Here is a 26,751-nt window from a genome sequence, read left to right on the forward strand (position 1 = left end):
TCCCAGCTGGTGTCATGTGGGAGGACTGCAAGAACATTCATAGAGCAACCATTAAAGAGACTTTTTTCTCACATTGTGAGATTTCATTAAATTTATCCATCTATTTAGTTTATATTATTTAATCCTCATCTAAATACACTTGCTGCTAAAATAATTGTAGAAAACACCCATTTTCAGGTATATAATCCAATTAGTTCAAACATTTCCATCAGAACATCAGTATTTTTACTCCTCTACTCTCTGCATATGGATTAATCTCATAATATTTCTAATGAGATGTTCTAAAAGTTACCTGAAAATTGCAGAATAGTGATTTAAAAAGTCAGTGAAAATCTCTAACCTGAGTGTAGTAAATTGTTTGAGCACTCAGTTCATCTGTCATCATTGTATTATTGTAATTCCATTATTTAAAAATAGGTTTGAATTATTAAAAAGAAAATATTGATTAAGGATAGGTAAATGGTTTTATTGTAATTGTGTCCAGGGATCAATATTTGAAAATAATTTTGCTCTTTACTTACCCAGTTAGTGTAAACTCAAATTTCCAAACAGATTTTGTTTAAACTCGCCCCAGTTCTGCAGTAACTCCTTTGAATCTCTGGGAAATGATTCCAGATTTTCACAGGCTCTGCAAAAGAAACATGAGCTCTAGGTCAGATATTAACATCAGTATTTGCACAGAATTATTTTTCATTATGGTCAAATTTGTGTTTTTACCTGAGGCAGGGAAGAGCCCTTGGAAATGAAGAGGAAGGAAAATTAGGTTAAAGTATTCCATTTAATATTGTAAATGTATTTTTAATTTTCAGTCAGTGCAGGTTTGGGGGCACCACTGAGAACATCAGCACTAATCATCAGTTATTTAACAAATAATACAGACACTCCAAATTCCCCAGGCAAGAACTGTTGGTGATTTTATAGATATTTTTAAGTAGCAGCTCACTTAAATTGCACTGACTGAAAATTACCAGAGCTTATTTATTATAGGCTGGCTGGAAAATTGAAAACCAATTGCTGGAGATTAAATTATGGGGTTTTTTAGATATTTTGTGAGTTTATTAAATAAAAAGTGGGGCTTGCTGATGGTTTTTTTTTCTCTAGATCTCAAATAGGTTCAGCAGTTCAGAGTTTCTCAAGGCAGTGTGGTTCCAAGAGTGCCTCAATTTTATTTCAGTGGATAGGATGGGAAACCTGCTGAAAATCTCAGTTAGTTCTTCAAATGCTGTCTTCCTGCTTTTTAAAAATGCCAGTTTTAAGAAATACTTGCAACACCATGAAATGATAACTTTTGATCTTGATATGCATCAACAGCTTCCAGTTGGTTATGGGAGAAGGGTCAGGAAAAATTGCAAATTAGAGAAAAAAAAAATAAAAAGATGAAGCAGACACAGGGCTCTCCTGCTTTTCCTAGGATTTGGTTGGGTTTTTTAAATGCTGATTTTATCTATTGATGATAATGATATTAGTATTCATATTTATCAGCTTGGATTTTGCATCCAGTCCACAAAAGTTTGGCCACAATCCAATGTTTGGGGGAATCTTTTTTTTTTAATAGGAAGTGAAATCAGTTTAAAGAATTTCAGCTCTCCAGGATTTTCCAGATTGAGGCATTTTCAGGTTTCTGACACCATCACTAACTTATTGTAGGATAAAGAAAAATCAAATAAGGACCCTGTTTTCTAGCTTTGGCCTACCAAACAAAAATGGTAGAATAAACAGTTTTTGCCAAATTGTTCTCCACAAAATATTTAATTTCAAAGCTAAATGTTCAGAGAGCATTCTGGATTCTCATTCCTGGTCAGAAACACTAAAGATGATGCTGGAAATAACCACAGAAAGCATGGATGGGATGGTACAGTTGGTTATTTTTCACTCCAGTTGATGTTGATGAACTGAGCAAAGATAATTTAATCATTTCAGCTTTTGCCTTTCTTTAACCCCATGCTGTTCATACTGTTCTCTTTGTAGTCACTGAACAAGAGACTAAAGTGCCCAAGAAAACCATCATCATGTAAGTGCTGATTTTTTTTTTTTTTGTAACATTTGTGAGTTTTTTTGCCTTGCTGCCTCTGCATGATCCAATAACAAGCTTGAGTTCATTGGCCATGCAAGTGTGTTCATTCCCAGCCATGTGAAGTGATCACCTGAAAAAAAAAAAAACTCCTTTTTGTTCTTTTCCAAAAATAGCAGCACTGGTGTTAGACACAGCCTGGGACAGTTATTTTATGATATTTCACAGGAAAAATATTCTCCCCAATGCTGACAGGGTTGTACAAGAGTTCAAGGGGTAGAGTCTGAATGAAACCAGCTTTGAAAAATGTCTACCTGAAAATATCAACCAATTTAACAAACAGAGCTTACAGTGATTTCTCCTGGCTTTATTTTAAGTTTTTCAGGAAAGCCTTGTATGTTGAAACAGAAGAAAGATGAATATTTTCATGCCCTTCTATCTCTATATTTCCAATAGAAATAATTGTCCTGATTTGGTTGTTTTAGACACTTTGAGCCTGGTTTATACTGGATGACTATAAAAATACAAAGATTAATGACTGCAAAAAGCAGTATTTTCTCAGTCATGCATAGTCTAGAAGCCAAGCAACCATTAAAATCTTAATTTATCTTTTTGAGTACCATAGAGAAATCCATAATAAAATTGTTTCATGTGCTGGAAGGGGGACACTGGCCTGTGACAGGATTTCAGAGCACCTCCAATCCTGTCCTGAGGTTCTGCAATGGATATTTTGGGAAAATGCCTTCCCTCAATAGCTGCACTATTGCTAAAATCAGCCCTTGGTTGGAAATGAGGCTTAAGTGGGTGTATTTCATTTATGTTAGACATAAAATTGCAACTAAAGGATGGTTAAGATTTGCTTATCTTTTATCCTTTTTATTGTTTTCTGTGAGGATCATTCCTTTAGATCCATGAAATTGGCACTTTTGGAGGCTGTGGTTTATAAGTTTTCCCCTCTCAGGAGTTGCACATAAACTCAGTTAAATTTCCATCCACTAGACCTTTTTCACCCTGCAAAAACCAGAAAATGAAGTTTATTATCATACTGCCTCAAGGACCAGGATTCAGACTGGGGCAACTGAACAGAGAGTGATTTTTTTATATCTCCTTCAGAAATATCCCGAGAAAGTGAGCAGGAGGGAATCTCAGAGCAAGACCACATCTAAAACTTGGTAAATCTCATTTATCCACATCTCTGTGCCTGTATCTGGAGCAGCAGCATTAGTACTGGTGGATTAAATACTATTCAATAATGCAAAATACCATCAGTAAAGCTGATTTCTAAATTTCTAGTCTAAATTCCATAGGCTGTTGCTCTGGACAGCTCCAGAAGGGATTCCTAAATCAAGGGCTGCAGCCTCTAAGGAGTTTGGTAAATTTAGGAGTGGAATCTCAGGCAGAAATTCCCCTCCTTTTATGGCCATGAAATTTAAATTGGAGTGAAACTCAACTGGAATTGGAATAGTGATGAGGGAAAATTTGGGAATAATTCTGTAAGGGCAGATTCCAACTATTCCTTATGTGTAGCAAGCTGATGAACAGAAGCAGCTTTAAAGCTACTGGCAGGAAATAACAGATAATTGAGAGATGGGATTGAGCAATGTCCATATATGCAAATCCCAGATCCCAAAAAACCCATTTTAACCTGGCAACATAGATCAAAGTCTACTGTAAGCCCCCAAGGATTCATTCTCATCTAAAATGATTTAGTTTTATGTAATTCAGAAAGGCACCATGGCCAGCAGGAAGGGTCTGCACAGACCTTGAAGATCTATAGAAAACCTGCAGAAAATGTAGGGAAAAGAGTAAAGCAGTGAGAAGAGAGGGTGCTCAACAAAGAAATAAATATCCCTGTAGCTGACCCAGTCCTGGACTCCACCACGACCTCAAAGGGAGAGGCTGATGGTGGAAACAAATCCAATCTCCAGAGCAGAAGGAAGCACAAGTTGTCAAAAATAAGAGCAGAAGAAGAGAAAGGCTGCAATAAACACAAGAGGATTAGTTTTCCATGATGGCCATAAATAATTTCTCCATTCTCAAGGGCAAAAGTCAGAGCAGAGATGTGTGAAGAGCAGAGAGGTGACCTTCAGCCCCACTGGCTGGGACTGGAGAATGGTGAGGAGGAAGAGAGGAATTAAAAAACTGCTGTCTCCATTCTTAATCTCAGTTCAGGCCACTGTTTGACCCTTCAATTAATTCTTTTTTTAACCCTATTCCTTGGAGGTAGGGATAGAATCTCAACAGAGAAACAAAATGAGCAATTCCTGTGATTTCCACTGGAGCAGATGTGGAGCATTGGCTTCCTTGTGTTTGACAGGAAAACATTGGCAGAAATGTATTTACCTGAAAGTTTTTCCGTAAGAAACACCACAGAAAAACCTGCAGGAAAAACTGAATGACAAGTACATAAATTAAGAGTACTGAGGTTTAGGTTTAGGCCTTGGATTAGAAGGGACCTTTAAAAATAATCTATTCCCAGCCCCTGCTGTGAGCAGAGACAATTTAACCTCAATTTAACAATTTAACTACTCAGAGCCCTATCCAGCCTGACCTTGAATGTTTCCAGGGATGAGGCATCCACCACCACCCCAACTTCAGTCAAAAAACCTAAAGTAAAGCCAGCAGAAATATACTGAGAAATCACAATTATCCATCCAAATTTGGCTTGGTATTCCTGTGTCTGTTGGAGGCAGTAGGATCAGTCTGTGTCTGTACTAATGAAGAGTATTATGAAGGGTGGAAACAAATTCATTTTGGCATAGATGATTTGTGCAGGAGATGTTCTAACTTTCTTTTCCTGGTCATCTCCACGTTTTAAGGGTTAATCCCTTTCAGTGTAACTGTTCTGTACATGGAAATGCAGATTTTTGGTCTCAAAAGAGGTTGTAAAAAAAATAAGAGAGATATGTTAGATTAATTAAATATCATTAAGAGATTAATTAAATATTATTAAGAAGATGCTGATTCTACTGCAATAAAGGGCATTTAGCCATTGAGGTGGATGGAATTAGGATTTTAGCCAAGGATATTCAGGAAAAGGTTGAAGTCTTGGAGTGTTTACAGTTTGGGAGGGTCCAGAGTAGCACAGTAAGTGATGAACACAAGCACATGAAATACAGCAGCACTCAGCAGAGCATCTCTCAGCTGGCTGTGTGTTCACACCCGAGGTTCCCAGAGCTGGGTTTTCCCTGGGGAAAAGGGCTTTTCCCTGGCTCAGGAGGCGGAGACAGGCATGTGGGTGTGTGCACTGTGTGTATGTCCCTCCCAAAATGACCCAAAAAGCTGGAATGCTCACCCAAACTAACCCCGTGCTGCCGACCGCGGCATGCGCTGGCGGAGTGTGGCTCCCCAAAAAGTCTCCCCGCCAACTCCACCCCTTTCTGCCGTCAGAGAGGAGACCATAACCACGGTGGTGAAGAGCCCAAGACAAAGGGGAAGGGTTTCTCCTGCGCGCTCTCCTTCAGGTCATTCTCCCTCCCGCTCCCCACGGGTGGAGCTGGCTCCGGAGCCGGTTTATGTCTCCAAGATCAGGCAGCCTGTCCACAGACACGACCAGGAGGCAGCTCCCAAATCTGCTGCTGTGCCCAGGCTTTATGTCACAGAACACGAGGAGATGCAGGGGGCAGCGGCGAGAGACGTCGTTGTGGAGAGCGCGGTGGAAGAGAAGAAGCCCAAGTGGGTCGAAGTGGAAGAAATAATTGAATTCAAGGTGAAAAAATCACCAAAGCCCACAAGGAAAAGAGGTTCTTCCCCAGTAAAACAAGAAAAAGATGAGTCAGGGGTGTTGACATTCACTTTTCCCAGCTCAAGGCCCAAGCGCTCCCCAGAAGATGATCCAAACACAAACAACTCCAACAATAAATTGGTGGAACAGACAAAATCTCTGCCGAATGAGGGTCTCTCTGAAGGTGACATCCAGCCCCTGGTGTACACGACCGAGCAGGAGGGGCCTCAAGTCAGCAGCGAAGAGAGAAACTCCCCGTGTGGGTCGGAACAATTAGGAAGTGATTCCTTTACGGATTATGGAACTGAAGGAAAGAGCTGCCCTGACCACGGGTCAGACACAGCCTCCCCTCTGCTTGCCTGCGGGGGTGAGCCTTTGGTCTTCAGTTTTGGGACAGCTGCTGGAGACCAACACCAAGTTCTGTTCTCCCCAGCGAGTCCAGAGGATAAGGAGGGGGTGGATGAAGTGGATGTGTCTTGGCCTGTTGGAGAGGAGGTACCTGAAGTCATGCAGGACATCCTCCCCGAAGAGGACAACGTCATCGTGGATGAGCCAGAGGAGCTACACACAGACGACATCAGCACGCGGGACCGCAAGATTTTAACCCACAACGGCAAACTCTTGACCCTGGAGGACCTGGAGGATTACGTCCCTCAAGAAGGAGAGACCTACAGGTGCGAGGATCAGAAGCCCGCGGCGGAGAAGCCCTGCGAGATCTCGGTGCTGCAGACAGAGATCAGCGAGCCCACCATCGGGAAGCCGGTGCTGCTGAACCTGCGGCGGCCCGTGGTGCCCCAGCCGCAGCAGAGGTTCTTCAGCCAGCTCCAGGAGCACGTCCCCGGGGGTGTGTTCGTGTCAGCATCGCGGCTGAGCGCCGCGGGTCCCTCCAGCATCTCCTTCCGCGTGGGCGATCCCCGCGCGGCTCCTCCCGGCCCCTCCTTCAGCCTGAAGCCCTCGTTCTGCACCGAGGTGCAGCGCTCGGCGGACAACGGGCAGTCCAGCTTTAAAACTGAGGTTTCCACCAGAACCCTGAGCTACGGGACTGTTGGCGAGCCTGTCACCTTGCACATCAGCACAGAAGACCTCTCCCAGAGCTGAGGAGATGCGAACGTAGCTTTTAACGCCAAAGAAAGCAGCTTTATATTAAAAATTTTTTAAAAATCAAAATTGTTGTAGGCGAGCGGAATTGGTGGCAAAGATTGTGAGGTATCAAGTGCAAGGGAATGCCTTAGAGGGAAATGTATTTAAATATGATGTGTCAAGCTTTTCCAGTCTTAAAGGGAACAGTCTGTCAGAACAGTTTGTAACTTTAAAAGCTTTGATCTAGGTGAACATGTATCATTCCATAGCGGAGCAGTGATGGGAGGTTTAGGAAAAGCCTGATTCTTCTACCTATGACAGAAATATTGATGAAGAAGTGTGTTTTATGTCCATGAACTTAATAATTGTTTCATGTGCCAGTTTTTGGTGTGGTAAGGAGGTGAAAGTATCTAAGCTTTTCAGCATTCTTCAGTAGCCCAGGACAGGGGATATCTCCTGGGCCCAAAGGTCATGAAGCTTCATTCTGCTTTGACTCTGCTCTACCCTTGTGACACCAATTAGCTCTACCAAAATTTCTTCATAAACCTTTCAACATGCACAGTCTGGTTGCATTATTTTGACCTTCTGCCATATAATGAGGGCTATAGTAAATATTACATGTACCAGGGATTCAAAGGGCTGCTCAGGCCTTTTGGTTGAAATCCCAGTTTGACTCTAGTCGGTGATGAGAGTCCCACTGTTATGAGGAAATTAGAATTTTGTTGTTCTTTTCTGCCTTAAGTGAAAAAGACTATCTTTTCTAAATGACTGATATTTTCAAATCCACTTCCTAGCTGTCTGATAATGTAGGTTCCATTATTCTGCATTCTAGTGTGGTGGATGTATAAACCATATCTTTTGAACTATAATTTAGTTAACGTGCACTGAAAAGATTACAGTGCTGCACAAAACAATTTCTGCATCAGCAATCAAACATTAACAAGTACAAAAGAACCACAAACGTGGTCTTCAGAGGACCACAAATGTGGTCTTTGCCAATAAATATGACTGGATGAGTATTTGTTCTCCTGAACGTGCCAGTGGTGAAACATTCCTGCGAACAGATTGATCCATGATGTCCCTTATATGTGATAAGAGGAATTTACCACTGAGCTACAGCAAAGTAGCAGGAGCACAAAGACAGATTAAAATAAATAAATAAATAAGGAGAAAAAAGAGCTTTACCATAAATACTGAGTTGAAACAGACCTGTTCCAAATGTGTTGGGCTGCCAGTTGCAATTGCATCATATTACTGTAACCAGGAAGGTCGAGATGCCTCAAGGAGGGACTGACTGTGGAGCTCCTCTGGAGCTTTGCAGTGGGAATGCTGCTTGAGGGGGAGGCTGAGGTGCACTGAGCACAGCCCATCCCTGCTGGCTTCACCAAAAATGGATGTTGCCCAGACCTCCAACAAGCTGAGATGAGAGATGAGCTCCCAGACCCAAATCTTGGTGCCAGCTGGAGTCAGGTGGAGCTCACTGATCTCAGCAGGATCCTGCACTGGCCCTCCCTGGTGACAGAGATGTGGGGTGGAAAGTGCCCACACTCTGTAGAAATGTTCAGTAGACACTGTATTCATGTTTGGTTTAGGGAAGCCAGAAAAGCTCAGGCAGAGCTGAATTTCCAGTGAGGAGAGAGGGTGGAGTGAGTTTCTGCCTTGGGAAGGAATGGATGGTGTTGGCTCAGTGTTTCCCAGCCAGGTGATGTTGAGGAGCTTGTTCTGGAGGCTTGGGGCAATATTCCTGCCAACAGGGACTGAATTCACAAAAGGTGCTTGTAGAAAAGTTATTTTTTTTTTCCTTCTGCAACTGCACCTTGTGCTGACTAAAATGAACATGTTGATTTAACAGCCTTTCATTTTCAACATCCACCCAGGATGTTGTGTGCACTACCTTCATGATATAGGATGCTTTTCCAGTGGTGAAGGAAATCAAGCTTCCTTTATGGTACTATCCCATTTTTTATAACATCTCCTTGGTTTATACTGTTTGTTTTATAATGAAGCAATGCGATGGATATATATATTAGTGCTTTTTTCATATATTGCACTGTACATTGGAAAGCAACATACAACAGGGAAATGCTTTCAAAGCTAAAAATATTTATTTTGAGCCTGATTCTGATCACAGTTATTCCAGTATCAATCTAGAATCATTCCACAGAAGGAAGTGGATTTGATTCAGATTTACAAAGATACTGCTGAGAAAAGAATTTGCCCTGTGCTAGTCTTCAAAAACTGCAGTATTCAAACAAAAGATTATGAGGATGTGTAAAGGAATGTGGAGGTTTGTTCCTGTTGTGGTTGACACTCAGGTATTTCTAAAAAAGCTCTAAGGCTGCACTTCACAAAGTCATATAAATATAACCATAGAAGAAATAATTATACTTTGATTCACTAGCTCAAAGCAATTAACATCTGTTTACATTTTCTTTTGAAATTTAAGCAAAAGAGAATCAATTGAAGGGAATTTTAAAAATCCTATGCAGGGCTCTGTTCAAAAAGTGAAAGGTTTATGAGAAGTTCATTACATATACTTTCAAAATATTTTCCTAGAGGTTAAAAATTATGCTTGTAAGTGATTAAACTGTGTAGATGACTAATGAGATGTGTGGGGATTTACTTCCTGTAGATGAAAAGATACAGCTGTATGAAAGATTTTAATACAATGAATGTTTGACTGAAATTCCTGGAGGTAAATGGGTATTAATAAAGCAGAAACTTCAGTTTGCTTGAGATACAAAAAAGAAAAGAAAAAAAACACACACAAAAAAAGGTAAAGTGCAAGATATGCTGTTAGATGCTGAGTTTAAATCAATAAATGTCTTGCATCAGCTGTCACTGAACTCGTTGGGTTTCTGTGTTCTTTGTTACAGCACTTGGTATTCCATCAGCTCATCCTTTCTCCTGCTGACTTCAGCAGGAGCTGGGTGGCAATCCCAGAATTCTGATGCAGTTGGGCTCTGGCTCCTTTTTTATGGAAAGTTTCAGGAGTGTTGAAGTGAGAAAAAACTGGTTTTAGGGATATATCCAACTCAGGAATCTTGAATGATTCACATCCTCTTGGGTCCTTCTCTGAGACCAAACTGGAGCTTCAAAATAAGTCAGCCTTGAGTTCCTGGGGATGGGCTGAAACTGGGGGGTGGAAAGGCTCAAGGCTAAGATTTTAGAGCTGGGAAAGAGGTTGTCCATCACAGGGTGTCATCACTGTGGTGTTTGTTAGTTCTGTGTGTCTTGGGGGATATTAAAGTTGCTCAGCCTGAATCAGTGTCCAAAAGAGGGAAGTGGTGTTATGTCCCCTAGGCAGGGAGGAAAGCGGTGATATCAGACCAGTGATTCTATATAATCTCTATATCTGTATCTGTACACCTGTGAATGTGTTTCCTAGTTGAGTGTTTCATTCCTGTGCAATCATTTCACTCATTGGCAGCTGCCCAGTTCACAGGACAGCACCTGTGGCAGAAATCACAGCAGGAACACCAGAGGATCCAGGTATTTCCTTAGGAAAATATTTCATGTCTTCCAGCCAGCCCAGTGCTGATGAACACTGATGGGCAGTCTGGGACATCATGTGAGCAAATCTTGCTTTTTTTCCATCTACAGATTCAGGAAAGAAATATTTTGTCCCCATCATGATCATTGAAAACAAAAACGAAGTGGGATGTCTTCATCCACACACAGTCTTCAACTTTATTTTCTCAGGTCTTTCATAGGAATTGACTTTCTTGAGACCAGGAAAGGAACAGAATCAAAACCCCTACAGGAAATACTCATTAATGCCAATGTCATTAAACAATTCAGAGCTGTTTATTCCAAATGCTCTTATTTTTTTCTCAACCCACGCGATGATTTGAGTTTTCTCTCTTGCTTGGTGATCAATTGCATCATGAACATGATCACTGTCTTAACTTCAAAATTATGTGGGCCTTTCCTAGGTACCATCCATCCCTTTGTTATGCCTCTTCAGGATTTGTGGAAGGTTTATTGGGCAGGAGATGGGTGAGATGAGCTCCTGCAGTCTGTGATCCCATCCCTGCCTTCTACACCCAAACCCATCAGAAATATTCAGACTTTGTGAAGGAGGACAAACACATCACCCTAGAGCAAGGAGTGGCTTTTCTGCCAGACTTTGGTGAAAAAGAACAGCCCTCCCTTCATCCCCTGAGTCACTGATGAGGCTGGTTCCTGTTCATCCTTCTCCTCCCCTGTGAGATAACATCTTCCTTGCACATGGGGTCTGTACCAGTGCAATGAGCTCATTTCCTTGGTCTTACCCAGAGTTGGTTCTTCCCCTTGAGGGTGCTGGGCACAGCCCCAAAGCTGCCAGAGCTCCAGGAGGGTTTGGACATCACTCCCAGGGACAGGCTGGGATTGCTGGGGTGATGTGCAGGGCCAGGAGCTGGACTGGATGATCCTGGTGGATCCCTTCCCATTGAACATATTCTGTGATTCTATGTTTATTATTTTTGACAAATCAGCTAATGTTGGGTTGAGCTGGGAGATGGATCCTTTGTTCCACTGTCTGGGAACAGCAACTTTCCAAGGCATTTTGTGCCAGCCTTCTTATTTTAACTCTCAGCTCCATTCCCTTTTGCTGGAACAAGCATTTCTTCATCAACTCTTCTCTAGGAGGGGAAAGTGATACGGTGGCAGATATTTCCATGGGTTGGATGGTGCTACTGGGGTTTTTTTTCACCCTGAAGAGAGAAAAGCTGTTGTTCTTGTCTGTAGGAATGACATCCCCCCAGTCAGAGTCGGAGACTTCTGTGCAGGCTTCGCTGCAGCGCGCCGACCGGGAGATCAAGACAGCCCTGAAAAAGCTGATGGACTCGGCGTCCCTGCTGGTGACTCTGCCCCCAGGCATGCGAGCAGAGGGTGGCCTTGGCCTTGGCCCTGCTGGGGCTGCTCCTTGCCAGCCCCCAGGGCCACCAGCCGGGCCCTCTGTGGCAGTCCATGAAGCCAGCACCCAAACCCAGGCTGCCTCAGGCCATGGTAGGTTTGGCGTGAAGGTGGGAGCTGAGAGACAGAAAAATACTGAACGTGCCAGTAGTGATGTTTTTAGCCTCGTTTTTCTGTGGCATTGGGTTTTGAGCAGATGAAGGTGAAGAGAGGGCGTTCAGACCCAAAGAAATGTGGAGGGTGGGTTGGGGTTGGGTTGGGTCTAAGTTTGGGGCAGATTTTTCTGGAAGCAGGAGGTGTCTGAAAACCATGTCTGAAATAGAGTTTGGTTCGTCACCTGCCCAAAATTAAGGAATGGGGGATTTTTTCCGCCTTTGGGCTTTTCCCCTGGTCTTGCTTTAAGTACTTTTGGGGGACAAGGTGGGGTGGGATCCTTTACATGCAGAGAAGTCATTTGGGTTTTGGTTTGATGGGATGGGTAAGGGTGGTTGCTTTTATTTTATTATTTGCTGTAAACAAGCTGGATATGTCTTTAATATTCTGGGGGTTGGGTGCCTCAAATTCACCTGCATTTCACTGACCCTGGAGCCTGGATAAACTCCTTGCAGCTTCTGTGTGACTAAAACCAACTGTGTATGTGGCTGTGTCTTGCCAGGAGAATAATTCCTTGGCTTTCTGTTGTTTTTTAAAAATCATGGATGAATGACAACCCTTCCACTCTTCCTCTGCTTCTGCCATAACAACTTGTCTAAGCTGTCTCTGTGTCAGGTCAGAATAAATTTTTAACTTCAAGGACAATGCCAAGTAGCCTGCAACCCTCAGACTCCAGATAATTCCTTAAAACAGAAATATTCTTACTTAAAACTTAACAAGAATAAAAGCTGTTCCTGGAATCAGACCCAAAATAACAGCGTTTTTTTAAAAAGTCAGGGCTTTAAAACCTTTTTTCCTTTCTAGTCAGAAATCATCTTTGGAAATAATCCTCTGCTGGAGTGGGATGACTCAAAAATCCTAAGTAAAATGTCACCTAGCAGTTTATTTCCTCAGTCACAGCTAAAGAGAAAATGCAATAATGAATGAGATGGTTTGGCAGGTCTTTCATCTGAGCAAAACTAAACATGTTATGGAATTATTTTAATGATATAGATGGAGACTTGACACCTCTCTCTATGATCACATGCCTTAAATAAAAAGGAGGCAAATATTTCAATAGTGCTGGTGATAAGAAAGCACAATCCCACAATCTGGGATCTCTGATCCACTAATGCCTTCAATAACCATGTTTTCCACCCCAATGGAGGTGTTTTATTTGATTTCTAGAAACAGCTGCTCTTTTCCAAAACCAGCCAGCACCAATCTCTAAAGGACTCCCTAAAATATTCCTACCTGCTAAGTAAAATACTCCTCTGGATTTAATCTTTTCTGCTTAAATGAAAAAAGAGATTATGAACTTCACCCTGTGGTGTAATTCCCATGGTCAGCATCAGAAGACAATCAGGTATTTTTGGAATGTGAGATCAAACCAGGTTTTGAAGCTGTATCTGATAAAATAATTAATAATAAAGGAGGAAAATTAACTGAAACAGCCATCAAGCTGCACCATCTTTTGGCTTCACCAAATCCCAGATGCCAAACCTTGTTCTGGTGTAACTTAGAGCTGTACAAGGACATCTTCCAGTGGAGGTGCAGCAATGCTGATGCTAAAACATCACTGGGTCTGCTTCCATATTACCTCTTTAGCAATCATATCCCCAGCCAGGACCTGCTTTTTCCCCCAGCTCACACTGACTGATGTGAGCTCACTCATGTCCCCGATGCTGTCTGTGATCACAGCAGTGAGTCAGGAACTGTTCTGATGCAAAAAAGAATTCATGTGGACAAAGCCAACACTGGGTTTTCCTGGAATCCATTTCAGTGGTGGACTTGGCAGTGCTGGGTTGGTGGCTGGACTTGTTTTTAAAGGTCTTTTTCAACCTGGATGATTCTGTGATTCCATGACTTCCTCACAGCCATGAGCTGGAACTCAAACACAGTTAAAGGCTGTGTGAACCACACTCTCCTCCCAGACTTATTCCTCCCTGTCCCTACTGCCTTTCCCACCTTTGTCTGTGTGTATTTCCTTACAGAACACTCAGCTGAGCCCAGTCAGCCAAGTCTGGTGTTGTCCAACCCTTCTGCTTCCTGTGCTCTTTGCAAAAGTGCCAAATTCTCCTCTAACCTTCAGTGCCTGCCCCCAGCTGGGGTCAGGTGTGCTCAGTTCTGGCACCAGAGATGGCTCCAGAGGTTGGCTCTGGGTTTCAGGTGTGGTGTGTCTAACTTGCCCAATTTCTGCTGGCAGCCAAAGCACAGGTTCCAGCTGAAGAGCCAGGGGTGCCAAAGCCCAGCCCTGCTCCTTCCAGGGAAGAGGAGGCTGCTGGAGGTGACAGCACTCAGGAACACTCTGTTCCCATCGACAGGTAAATACACACCCCCACTTATCCAGGTAGGACAGTGCATTTCTGAATGGGGCTGACTTTGGTGCGAGAAAAGCAAGTCCTCTGTGGGGCACCTGAATAGATTTTTGTATATTTGTCATTATTTTCAGAATCCTGGTTGTAATGGGTCAGCTGCACCACCTAATTAGTGGCTTGTCTTCATTTTCTTCTGTCTTCATTTAGAGTCAGGATTAAAACATGAAGGAGATGAATTTCTCATGTTCAGGCTTGGTTGTTTATTAAATCTTATCTAAAGTACAGAGAGCTCTGCAACACTTCTAGCCACCAGCTAAAAGTGAGCAAAATAGAGATGAATTTAGCTAGTTACAAGGTCTTTTAAAGCTGAACAGTCCAATAGAGAATTAACACCTATATTATTTATACTTTTGACTCAATAACCAAACTCCCATGACCCTCAGTGCAGCACTGTCCAACCAGAAACTGCCTGAAACCATGGAGAGGAAGGAAGAAGACAGAAAGAGACAACACCCAGGAATCTCCATCTTGTCCCACATCTATTACTACATTCTAAAAACCCTAAATTCCAAACCCTTCACCATGTGAAATCACACATTTCTATTCTAACCACACCAGCCTTGATTCCAGCTCCATCACTCAATTTTGGAGCCTTCTCCAAGGCCTCAGGTCAAAAGCAGGGTCAGTGTCAGAAAGCACAGAAAGCTCAAAACTCCCAGGTTTCTGGGTTCCAACACCTGGTGACAATGCTTTGTCAAAGAAGGGTAAAAAAAGGTTGAAGATAAATTAATACACCCCCCAAACCAAATTTCTTCCTGTATTAATTTTAATCAAATAACTCTTTGTCTGCTGGTTAAACAGATCGATGGCAGGGTGTAATCCTGCACCTCTTGTATGTGGCCATGCCATGATCTTTTCTCTTGGGTTTTTTGAAAGAACATCACCAGATGCTGGGGCAGGAGGATGGTACAGGAGAGAAGGAGACGTGGTCTGGGATGTGCACAGTGAAGTTTATATCGAGACCACAGAAAGAACTCGTGTGTACAAGACTGAGGAGAAGACTCCAACAAGTAAGAAACCCTGTTTCCCTTTCCTAATCCCATGATTGTCACTGTCTCCTCTTTTGGTAACAACTCCTGATTGTTTTTTTTTTTTTTTAATATTCAAATTTTTTGAGTGGTAACTGTTTATTAAACAAGAAGTAATAGGTAAGTGTGAAGATAAGAAGCCTAAAAATGAAGAACCCTCAATATATTGCTGTTGTACCTCTTGATTTGACTTTAAACTGCTGTTAAATCCTAAATGGCCTGTCCTGTAAATCCCTTTGAGTGACTCCACCTCTGTCAGCATGCTGGGGAAGAAGTTCCAGTGCTCTTTTCTCACCAGGTCCTCCCTACATGCAAGTGACAATAGAGGATGTGCAGGTGAACTCTGGGGAACGTGCCAAATTCCAGGCAGTCATTGAAGGAACCCCTCAGCCCACAGTTCTGTGGTTTAAGGTGAGTGCAGACTCATCTCTGAGAGTGAGGAGCAGGGGAGGGACTGCAGAGCACTATTCCTCAGGGAATTTAATCTGCACACTGACTCTGCATTGTGTAGAGTTTGTGGAACCAGCTGTCCTCACTGAAACACCACCTGAGCATCCCACCCCTGTTGTCACCGTGTCACCCTGGATCCTTTTGCAGAGAGGGCAACCAAGATGGTTTTGGGGACCAAAAAGAGCAGGAAGAGAAATTGTTTCTACCTGAGTGCCACAGAGATGTGTGCTGCAGTTTAGGGCAGGGATGGGATGGAGGGTTTATCCCAATTGTCAGTGTGACTTCCAGGCTCTGTATCTTTCCTGCAACTACTCAGTAAAATCAGTGTGTCTAAGGATAGTAGAAAGGAGAGAAATTATTTATTATTCCTTAGGATATTGTTGTCGTATCTTGCTAGAGCTTCCCTTCCAGCCTGATGTCCATCCTCATCCAGAAGCTCTTACCCTGTGATGATATACCAAACAATACCTACCCCACCATGGACAAACCAAGCATTTATCAAATGATGCTTTGTGTCTTATCCTTCATTTCTTCCCTAATAATTTCTACTATCTGGTGCCTTTTAGCTCCCACCAAGTACTGAGATGATTTACTCTAACTTAAATTTTTGTTGCAGTTTAAAAAGGAAAATCTCAGAAATGGAGATTGCATCACTTCATATTTGTGGTGTTATACACACATATGTATTATATATGTTTATCTTGCATTTTACTGCCACAGGGACCCTTTGCAAATGCTCACAATCTGCTCTGTGACACACACTCCATCCTGCCCTTTCCTTCATAGCACTTATGAATATACAGAACCACAGAACCATTAAATTTGGAAAGACCTCCAAGATCACTGAGTCCAACCTCTGACAGAACACTCTTGTCAACCAGAGCCACATCCAGTTGTTTCTTGAACATTTCCAGGGATGGTGACTCCACCAGTCCCTTGGGCAGCATTTTGTCTGTGAGGTTTGCTCACATAAACAGTCTGTGTTGTAGCTCTGCTCCCGTATTTTGTTTCTTGAAGAGCGGAAACATCTGTTTCCATGCTGGCTGTTTCAGTGCCAAAATGTCATTTCCTTCCCTCAGGGCACTTCCCTGCTGACAGACAGCGACAGGGTCCATCAGGGCAAGGAAGGAACAACGTATTTCTTAGTTGTGGACAGTGCTGCCTTGGAAGATGGGGGTGTTTATACCTGTGTTGCCAAAAATGCAGGAGGGGAAGTTTTGTGCAAAGCTGAGCTCGTCGTACGTGAAGGTAATGTCATCCTCTCACCTGTGATGGCAATGTCATCCTCTCAGCTGCGATGGCAATGTCATCCTCTCACCTGTGATGGCAATGTCATCCTCTCAGCTGCGATGGCAATGTCATCCTCTCACCTGTGAGGGCAGTGCCACCCTGTCCCTGTGATGACAATGTCACCCTCTCAGCTGCAGGAGTTGCCTGCACTGCCATGGCAGTAATTTGTTGCAGTTGTGTTCCTGTATGGAATCTGTTCTGTATTCCATTTATACATGGCCAGTATTGCAGGATCCAGGATAAAAGCAAATCACAAAATCCCAAAATTGTTTGGGTTGGAAAGAACCTTAAAGATCCTCGAATTCCACCCAGGGATACCTTCCACTATCCCAGGTTCCTCCAAACCCCATCCAGCCTGGCCCTGAACACTTCCAGGGATGGGGCAGCCACTTCTCCAGGCATCCCCAAAGTTCATTTTGACATGTTCTGTTATGAAACAACTCCACCTAATTCTCCTTAGAAGTTTAGAAGACCCCTCTAATTTTTCCTGCCTGAAATTGTCCTGCAATTTAGCAAGACATTGTTGTCTGAATATTTACCCTCATGTTTTCCTTCATTTCCAAAGCTAAGAAAGACCAGGAAGAAAAGAAAGTGCCCACCAGGAGGAAGCTCCACTCCCATTATGAGGTGAAGCAGGAGATTGGAAGGTAAATTAATTTTCCAGCTCTGCAGCCAGGGAATATCTCATTGCCCATCTGAGCTGCTGAGGCAGAGGTGGGTCCTGAAAAGTCTGAAAAGTTGGAGGTAAAGGCAGAAGTGGGTCACTCCAAGGTGTTGCTGGGGCAGCTCCAACCACAAAAAACATCCAAAGGCTCACAGATTAATGCCTGGGTGTGATTTCTTGGCAATGGGAGCATCCCAAGCCCATCTCTCTCATCCCAAGGGATCCAAGAGCATGAGCCTGCATCAACTGTGTCTTCCCTTTGGAGACAGCCAGGAGAGGGCAACAGCGCCTCACACACAGCAAAATGAAATTCTCGTGCTGGAGATCTGCTGCAGGGAGCTGCCAAAGGCCAGGGTGTGGGAAAATCTCTGCTCAGGTCTGATCTGGGCTTATCCTTCCATTCCTGCACAGGGGCTGCTTCAGCTTTGTGAAAAGGGTGGTGCACAAAGGGAACAGGGTGTCCTGTGCTGCCAAATTCATCCCTCTGCGGAGCAAGACCAGGTCTCGAGCCCATCAGGAGAGGGATATCCTCGCCTCTCTGTCCCACGACAGAATTACCAGGCTCCTGGATGAGTTTGAAACACGAAAAACGCTGATTTTGATTCTGGAGTTGTATCCTTTTCTGTGTCTGAAGAGGCTGGGAAGTGCTGGGTAGAGCTCATTTATTAAATAGCTAAGCCATTAATAATTTTTAATGTTTTTTTTCCTGAGAGAAAGGGACACACACAATCCTTCTCTGCACTGCAGGATAGCACAGCTCGGTGAGGGCTCCACTGCAGACCTCAGCTTCTGCTGGATGAGAAAAACCAGACTTGTATAGACAAGGGTGAACGAGTCACTAAGCACCAAAATTATTTTCTGAAACAACTGGAAGTTATGAGCTCTGTTCCTGTGAGATCCAGTCTGGGTGAGCATGAAGGAAACACAGATCAGAAATCCCAAAAATCAGCAGGTAGATTTTAGCAGAATTAACACCAGGTTTAGAGCAGCCCAGTCCTGCAAGGAGACTTTCAGGATGATCCCATTGCCTGAGATCACATCATGAATTCTGCTCTTGGCTGCAGGGAGGTGGCTCCACAGTCACAATAAGCTTTTCCTGTTGTCCCTTAATGCCACTATCAGATGCTCCAATGAAGAACTCCTGGACCGGTTATTCAAGAAGAGCGTGGTCACTGAAGCTGAGGTAACTTCTCATTTGAAAGCCCAGAGCTGTTTTTTTCTGCATTTCTGAGAAATGTCTTTGAACCAGGGATAATCTACCAAAGCAGAACCAGCCTGTACAATGTGTTCCTATCAGCTTTCATTGCTAGTTGGGTTTCTTTGGGGAATAACTGCAAACAGCCAGGGGGTTTGGCAACCAACAATGCATTCAGCCTTAAAAAAATGATTATATTTGCTCTGTTCTTATTATTTCTTTGCTGTCTGTCATCTGGAGCTCCTATCTCCACTTATTAATACCACTTTATCCCCTTGTAACTGTATTCTATCTACTCCCCTTCTGTCTTTAAAAGAAAAGCTGAAATTAAGGTTTCTAATGGATTATTTTTTTACCTCCTTGGTGCTAAAAGTTGAAAATGTTTCACATCTCCCATCTAGTAGCCAAGTGTCCAATATTTATTTGTAAAATCAACTTTTTTTTTTAGAAGGAAAAATCACAGAATATTTTGTATTGGGAGGGACCTTTAAAAATCAAATCTTGGTGAAATCAGGGATTCTTTTATTTACTCTTCCTGTTTAATATTTGTTTATTTATTAATTATTTAATAATTAATTCTTAGGTCAAATTGTACATCAAGCAAATTTTGGAAGGAATTAAATACCTCCATGACAACAACATCCTTCATTTGGACATCAAGGTAATGAGCAAGGACTGGTCTGGCTTTTCCCAGCCTCTTGTTGGCCAGGGATTGGGTTTTCTCTGAACTCTTCTCATTTAAAAATCTCATTTATTTTTATTTTTTTTTTCATTCAACAGCCACTGAACATCCTCATGGTTTATCCTGAGAGGGAAGACCTGAAGATCTGTGACTTTGGGTTTGCCCAGAGGATCACACCCGTGCAGCCTCAGTACAGCAAATTTGGCTCTCCCGAGTTTGTTGCCCCAGAAATTGTTTCCCTGTCACCAGTGTCCAAAGCAACTGATATCTGGTAATCTCTCATTTTCCCAAAAACCTTTTCCAGGCCCTCAATGGCCTGAATTTCCATTAGCTGTTAATTAGTAAATGGAGCAGTGATGATAACAAAGCAATGCTGACAATCCAAAAGCCATCAAGGATCTTTAAAGCTCCTCCTGTATAATTTTTTTTTCAGCCATAATTGAACTCTGCTAATTAATGCAAAGAAGCATCCTTGAGATAACTTCTATTCCAGGCAGCAACTAGAGGGAATGATCCTAAAGGACTTTCTAGAAAAGGCAAACAAATTTAAAAAAAAAAAAAAAAGTATTTTGATTCTTTTCCTCTATTTGTGCTTTAAAAATGAAGGATTGCTTGAGAACAATTTAAAAAAAAAATGGGAAAAATGAATGGGAAAAAACAATAGCTTTTGGGATTTATTATCCTTGAAAGGTGATGAGAAGGTGATCTTGCTGTTCCAGGGTGTCTAGTGGCAGGAAGAGGGGCTTGAGAAGGATGGAAAAATAGTGACAAAAATGACATTTGTGTTCCCTCTCTCCTCAGGGCTGTTGGAGTCATCACATATTTAAGGTAAATAAATCTTGGAAAACCTCCCTCAATAACCCTTTGTCCATCAGAGCCCTCCAGTGCTCTCAAGTGAGGGATTTGAGGGGAGTATTCAGTCCTTCCATAATAATGACAATTTATTTTGTTTCCTCTTTTCCTGGTTGCTCCTCACAAACATTGCAAGTCCCAGGCACAGAGCCCCTCGAGTATTTAAAAACCCCATGTGAGCATTTGTGCTTCTGTCATTTTAACAGAAAACAGAAACCTAAAACCTGTCTCCTTTCATTCTATGGTGTTCAATAAACAAGCCTCACGTGCAAGTCTCCATTTGCTGGGGAGAACGACAGGAAAACTCTCCTAAATATCCAGAATGGGGAGATTTCATGGACCATTCCTGATGTTGTTCACTTGAGTGAAGATGCAAAGGACTTCATGAAGGGGATCCTGCAGCAGCACCCCAAGTGAGTGCCCTCCTGTGCCCCCCTCTGTGCAGAGCTTTGGTGTCTCAGCAGGCACATCCCAGCTCATCATTTGGTTTGAAAAGCAGAAAGCTGAGTGAGATGTGGTGCACTTTGCAATAATTCTTCCTTGTTACTCCCCATTAACCTACCCACAACTCATATATTTGCCAAATTGGGCTCTCTCTGCTGGGGTGATGCCTCTCCAGGCTGAGTTTCTGGAATGACACAGATGAGTGGGAAGAGCAGGGAGGGACTTATGAGAATTAAATAGCATTGACCACATTCATTAAGCAATTTCAAGTACCAAAGTTGGCTTGACGGCCAATTTTACAGGCACTTTATTTTAATGTCATTTGTACTCTTTCTGCCTGCTGCCAAAGCTGTTTTCACTCTGGCCACCCAAAGTGGCAAAATCACTCTCAAAGCTGCTCTGGTCACCCTTGAACTCCTGCACAGAGCCATGAGCTCTTCCTGAGCAGCTCTGGGGAGTGTCAGACCGAAAAAGGAGGATATCTAAGGAAACCTTGAGCTGGAAGCTGCTTTTTGGCTTCTCTGCTCCAAATCAGCATCCTAAGGACACACCCTGAGTGCAGCAGCACCTTCAGAGGATCAGTGATTGCTGCTGGAGTGATTTCCTACTCAAATGTCAATCTGTTCTCTTCCCAGATCCAGGCCAAGTGCTTTGGACTGTCTTTCCCACAAATGGTTCATGGTAAGTTTGTCCTGGTGCTTTATCACCCAATTTTCCCCAATATCCAATCTAAACCTCCCTGGTGCCACCTGAGGCTGTTCCCTCCTGTTTTACCATGTCAGTACAGAAAGGAAACTGGCCTTGCAGACCAAAGTTGTGGTTTATATTCCAAAGCCTTAAATCACTAAGGAAAAGAGTTAAAAATCAACAACAGCAACAAAGGATTTAATGACAGTTATTAACAGATCTTGATTTAATCACTGAAAAGCTGATTTTGTCTGCAATTTAACTATGAAAGGACTGCAGCATTTGATCTGCTGCAACTTTCCTAAATTAAACAATTGTGTAAAGAGAGAATTCTAAAAAAAAAACCACAAAAACTTCTCAAGAAATTAAATCGGGATTTTTTAACCCATTTTCCTCTCATTCCACCTGGCAGCACAATGTCCCTCTTGAAGCAGCTCATTTCATTAACACCAAACAGCTCAAATTCATTGTGGCTCGGAGCAAGTGGCAGGTGAGTTGCCTCTAATCTGTGTTGATTCTGTTTAGTTATATCTACTTTTTTTTTTTTTTTTTGGGCTAGGACAGCAAGCTCAGCAGAGATTTGAGCATGGCTGGGAGCTGGGAAAAAGCTCAGGAGAGATGGATGTGTCAGGAATTAATAATCTAGAATTTTACTGCCTGGGAACCCATGCAGGTGCCTGTAGGACACAAGGTTGTGTCTCACTTAGGTGCCTTTGCAGTTGGAGCTGAATTACAGACAGGTGCCAAGGAAATGCCTCTTTTCCTGAAATTCTCTCAGATCATTGGATTGATTGCCAGTTTCTCTCTGCTGGCTGGAAGGAGAGGCCCAGCTCTAACTGAGATGCCTCACATGGCAGGATTTAGAGCAGAGGAATCCCATCTCCCACACTTGGTAGCTCTGCTGGCCAAAGTCACTGCAGGTTGTATTGCAGTCAAGGGATTTAAAGCCATGTACTCCAGTGAGTCTCTGATTTTTTTCCATCAAAAACTCCTTTCCATCTGTTTTGAGTGGCTAGATTGATTTGGAAATCAATTGCACAGAGCCCTGTTTCCCCCAGTCACAGGAGCAAGTGTGTGAACTCAATTTAATTTCATGTCAGTGAATGAGGGAACAGGAAGATTTGGAGAGAAGATGAGGCCTGGGTTGGTGACAAGTTCAGAGGGTGGCAGTGTCTAATTGACTCATGGGTGTGTTAATTAGGGGTGCAGGAGTTCATTTTGGTGTCTTTGCTTCCCAAACTCCCACCCCGTTGTGCTGTGTCTCGTTTCCCTCCCCAGCGCTCCCTGATGTGCTACAAATCCATCCTGGTGATGAGGTCCATCCCAGAAATCCTGGAAAGAACCCATGACAACAGCTCCCTGGCCATCTCCCGACACCTCATTGAGGAGAGCACTTCATCCAGCACCAGTGGCTCCTCCTCAGACAACGAGAACTCCAATTTCCCTGAGAAGAGGCACTTTGGATCCACCCCTGAACTGCACCTGCCCGTGTTTGACGCCCCGAGCCATCCCCAGCCTCTGAAAAGGGAGCACCCCAAAAGCTCCATCCCTCCAGTAAAACCCATGAGGAGGAAATATGCCTCGATGAAATCACCCTCAGAAGGCACAGAGCTCATGGCAGGTGTCTTACAGGAGAAAGAGGAGCCCAACCTTCGGGGAGAGCCATCCCAAAAAACTGCTGAGCCTCCATCCCTGAGGGCCTCCACGGAAAGCACACCTCTTCTGAGTCAGACAGAAAAACCAGACACACCTTTGCCTGAAAAGGCAGGGGATGGCACAGAAAAGCCATCTGCCTGTGTTCCCAGGCAGAGTGTCATCAAAAGCACCTTCTACAGCCAAGCAACCGAGCTGCCTGCGAGGCCACCCCCGTCTCCAGGCAGGGAGCTCAGGAGGCAGCTGGACAGGGCCAGGAGGCTCCGCAGGGCTGGCTACTCCAAGGTGCCCATCAGCGGCCTCCGGGAGCCCCTCCTGGAGCAGTTTGAGCTGGAGGAAGAGGAAGAAGGAGGGGATGATCGCAGGGAAGCTCTGCTGGGATCCTTGACCAAGTCTGCGTCGTTTGACAGCGCCAGGAAGCCGCCGCACCCTGCCATGGCTGGGAGCCGCAGCCGCTCCCTGGACGAGTACAGGCTGAGAGCCTCCAGGTCCTTGAGGGAGCAGGAGATTCTGGAGGAGGACTGTGATGTGTTGGCCCAGGAAAGCTGTCCTGAAGGCAGTGATCACTGTGACACTTCTGTAGGGCCTGGCAAGGGGTGTTCTGCGGGTACAGCAGAGCAAGGGGACGTCAGGAGAGCCAGCAAGGATTGCTTAGGAGGGGAGACCTCTCCCTCCACACACTGTGAGGGCAAGGGGTGCCCACCTGCTCTCATACAGGTAGAGGGATTTCCAGTGTCACCCCAGAGGAGTGAGAATAGGAAACGTTTACTGAAGAAGTCCAAAGCCACTGAGATTGAGGAGGATGCTGAATGTTTGGAAGGCAGAAGCCCCATTCCCACTGCAGCACCAGCAGCTCCAAAACACCACAGCACCGAGGGTAAAGCTGCCTCTGACTCTGCTTTTCAGGAGGGCAAAGAGCCCGTTCCAACACTCACAGAGTCAGAGACCACCCCAAAGTCATCTCCTGGGAGTGAGGGAGGAGTGTGCCTGCCCCAGGAGCCTGCCCCCTCCAACACCCACCCTGAGCTGACAGGGGGGAGCCTGCTGATCAAAAGGACAGCCCCAGCCCCTCCTTGGAAAGACAAAAGGCACAAACATTCAGATGAAAAGGCTTCTGCTGAGTCTGAACTCATGGAGCATGAAGGCTCTGCTGTTCCAACAGAACAAACAGAAACTGGTTCACTTGCAGTACGTAAAGAAAGTGAGGAAATTCCTGGGAAAAGTGTTCCAGCTACTGGCATGCTGGGCAAACAGCCAGGGTCCCTCACAGCTGCTGAAGGTGTTCCTCAGAAGCTGAAGACCCACAGAGATGTGAGATCTGCTCTCCTGGAAGATGCAGGAGCAGCAGCTACAGGAATCACTCCACCATCAGCACACAAGAAGGCTCCTGGTCACTCAGACACAGCACCAGCTGTCCTGAAGGGAGAGCAACTCGCTGTTCCCAAAATCCCACCACCAGGATCAGTGGTCTCTGATGGAGCACAGCAGGCTCTCAGCAAGGAGAAACCTGCTGCTCTGAGGAGTAAAAGCTCAGCTGGCACAGAGGTGGTTTCCAGTTTGGCCCATGGAGGAGCTGGAGCCCAGCAGGTTCCTGAAGGCCATGGCTCAGAACCTGTTGCTCTGGAGAGCAGACACCCAGCCAGAGCTGTGTCCTCCCAAAGCACTGCCCTCCCTCAGGTCTGGGAGAGCAAAAACCAACAGCACCCAGAGGTGTCAGCTCACCCTGAGGTGAAATCTGCTGTGACAGCCAGTGGAAGCCGAGCAGCTGGACAAGCTGTGGCTGCTCCTTTGGCCAAGGCTGGACATGGGGTGTTAGAGCAGCACAGGGCTGGGAATTGGGGTGGTCTGCAGAGTGGCAGCTCAGGTGCTTTAACTGCTTCACAACCAGGAGTTGCTCCAGCTTCAGCCTGTGAACTGGAATATGAGGAATATGCAGAGGATGCTGGTGAGGGTGGAGGCACTGCCTTAGGAAGTGGAAGATGTGATGCTGGAACAGCTGCCCCACCACTGCTCCGCAGGGATCACGGTCAGGAGCTGTCACACCACAGAGCCTCTTTCTACAGTGACGAGGAGTCTGCTGTGCTGGAGGGCTTGGTGGATGAGATGGTTTCCCTCTCTGAAGAGATGAATGTCTGGGCAGAGGCAGTTTCTGGAGAGAAGGGAAGCAGGAAGCACGTTTCTCCTCAGAGAGAGATGTTCTACAAAGGCAGCCAGGCACAGATGGACACCTCCTTCCCTTCTGTCCAGCAGGGTGGAAGAGGAGAAGTGGCTGAGCAGGACCTTGCAGAACCCTACCTAGCTGTGAGTGAGGAGCCAGGAGCCCTGGAAGAGCAGGGAGAACAGACAGTTCCTCACGAATGTGAGCACCTGGAGGATCTGGCATTTGAGACCTGCCCTTCCAGCCGAGAGAGCGTTTCCTCCACGGAGAGCTTGGACACTGCCCACAGACCCGTCCACGTGCCAGCGCTCAAGGACACTGCCAAACACCCAGAAGTTTCTCTGGTGAAAATCAAAGACCTGTCAGATGAAACACCCAGCCTGGGCAGCAGCCCCCAAAAATTTGACATCTCGGAAGTGGAGCCTGCCTATCTGAATTTCTCAGATTTGTACGACATTGTGTATTTTCCATTCGAGTTTCTGAGCTATAAGAAACCTTCACCCAAACCAGTTCCTAGGCGGTTTATGTTTCTTGAAAGGGCAAGGTCCCCTCCTGCAGGACATCTCCATAAGGATAAAAGGCTGTGCATCAGGGAACAGGAAGACAAAAACAGGAAGAACCGTTTGGAAATATCTGAGGATTCAAAGGCAGCTAACTTACTAGCCATGGGGAAAGGGGCAGAGAGCCATAAGGAAATGTACAGCTCCCAAAAGGACTCCAGTGGGAAACAGAGAAGCTCCTTCCACACCAAGCCTGGACTCTTTAAGCCGTATGCAAGGTCTCATTCTGTGGAGCAGTCGGTGGAGCAGAGTCTCAAGAAGAAAGTAAAAGCTTCTGTTGCCCATATTTCAAGAATCCTAAAAGGAAAGACATCTCCTGAGCCAGAGGAAGGTAATTATCTCACTTTGTTCCTTCACAGATATGCTACTATAACTGGGCTCTGCTAAAGCTGCGTTTTTCTTTCCCCAGCATATTTGGAGCTGTGGTTAGACTGGGATTCCAAATCTGGCTGTGGCAGGTTCTGAGATCACAAGTCTCCACCATCAGGGCTCTGTTACTGGCTGGCTTCAGTGCAGTCAGCTGGGTTAATCACTGATGGAAGGAGCTCAGACTCCCTGTCTGAGGTTGCACAGAAGCAGAGCAGGGCTGGGTGATGCTTTCCCTGCTGCAGTTGTCATCTGGCCGTGGCAAATCTCAGGTTAAAGTGACTGGGAGAAGCTGAAGCCACCCTGGTTCCTGGACATGGGGATCTGTCCTTTCTTCCCTGCCATCCCTGGATATTCCCTGTTCTTCCAGCACACTGCTCTGTTTGCAGCAGCTGTCTCAGACCTCCCTGTTTATCAAACCCTGGTTAATAAGGGAACCTGTGATTATTTACATGTGAAGGCAGAACTGTCACTGCCAATGGATGGCCTTGAATGACT

General features: G+C 44.6%; 1 protein-coding gene across 1 annotated transcript in view; it reads left to right on the forward strand.

The window, feature by feature from the left end:
• Positions 1–26,751, forward strand: part of OBSCN (obscurin, cytoskeletal calmodulin and titin-interacting RhoGEF) — a 165,378-nt gene that overhangs the window by 127,813 nt on the left and 10,814 nt on the right. Inside the window, exons 91-105 of the mRNA XM_033070065.1 lie at positions 11,547–11,807; positions 14,053–14,170; positions 15,101–15,234; positions 15,551–15,663; positions 16,782–16,950; positions 17,558–17,639; positions 18,068–18,268; positions 18,779–18,839; positions 19,435–19,512; positions 19,632–19,804; positions 20,335–20,361; positions 20,646–20,798; positions 21,465–21,510; positions 21,929–22,006; positions 22,795–26,218. Of these exons, the coding sequence (XP_032925956.1) occupies positions 11,547–11,807; positions 14,053–14,170; positions 15,101–15,234; positions 15,551–15,663; positions 16,782–16,950; positions 17,558–17,639; positions 18,068–18,268; positions 18,779–18,839; positions 19,435–19,512; positions 19,632–19,804; positions 20,335–20,361; positions 20,646–20,798; positions 21,465–21,510; positions 21,929–22,006; positions 22,795–26,218 (5,118 nt within the window). The remainder of the gene's footprint in view (positions 1–11,546; positions 11,808–14,052; positions 14,171–15,100; positions 15,235–15,550; positions 15,664–16,781; positions 16,951–17,557; positions 17,640–18,067; positions 18,269–18,778; positions 18,840–19,434; positions 19,513–19,631; positions 19,805–20,334; positions 20,362–20,645; positions 20,799–21,464; positions 21,511–21,928; positions 22,007–22,794; positions 26,219–26,751) is intronic.

Source organism: Catharus ustulatus, chromosome 1 (assembly GCF_009819885.2).
Source record: "Catharus ustulatus isolate bCatUst1 chromosome 1, bCatUst1.pri.v2, whole genome shotgun sequence".
Classification (NCBI taxonomy): Eukaryota; Metazoa; Chordata; class Aves; order Passeriformes; family Turdidae; genus Catharus; species Catharus ustulatus.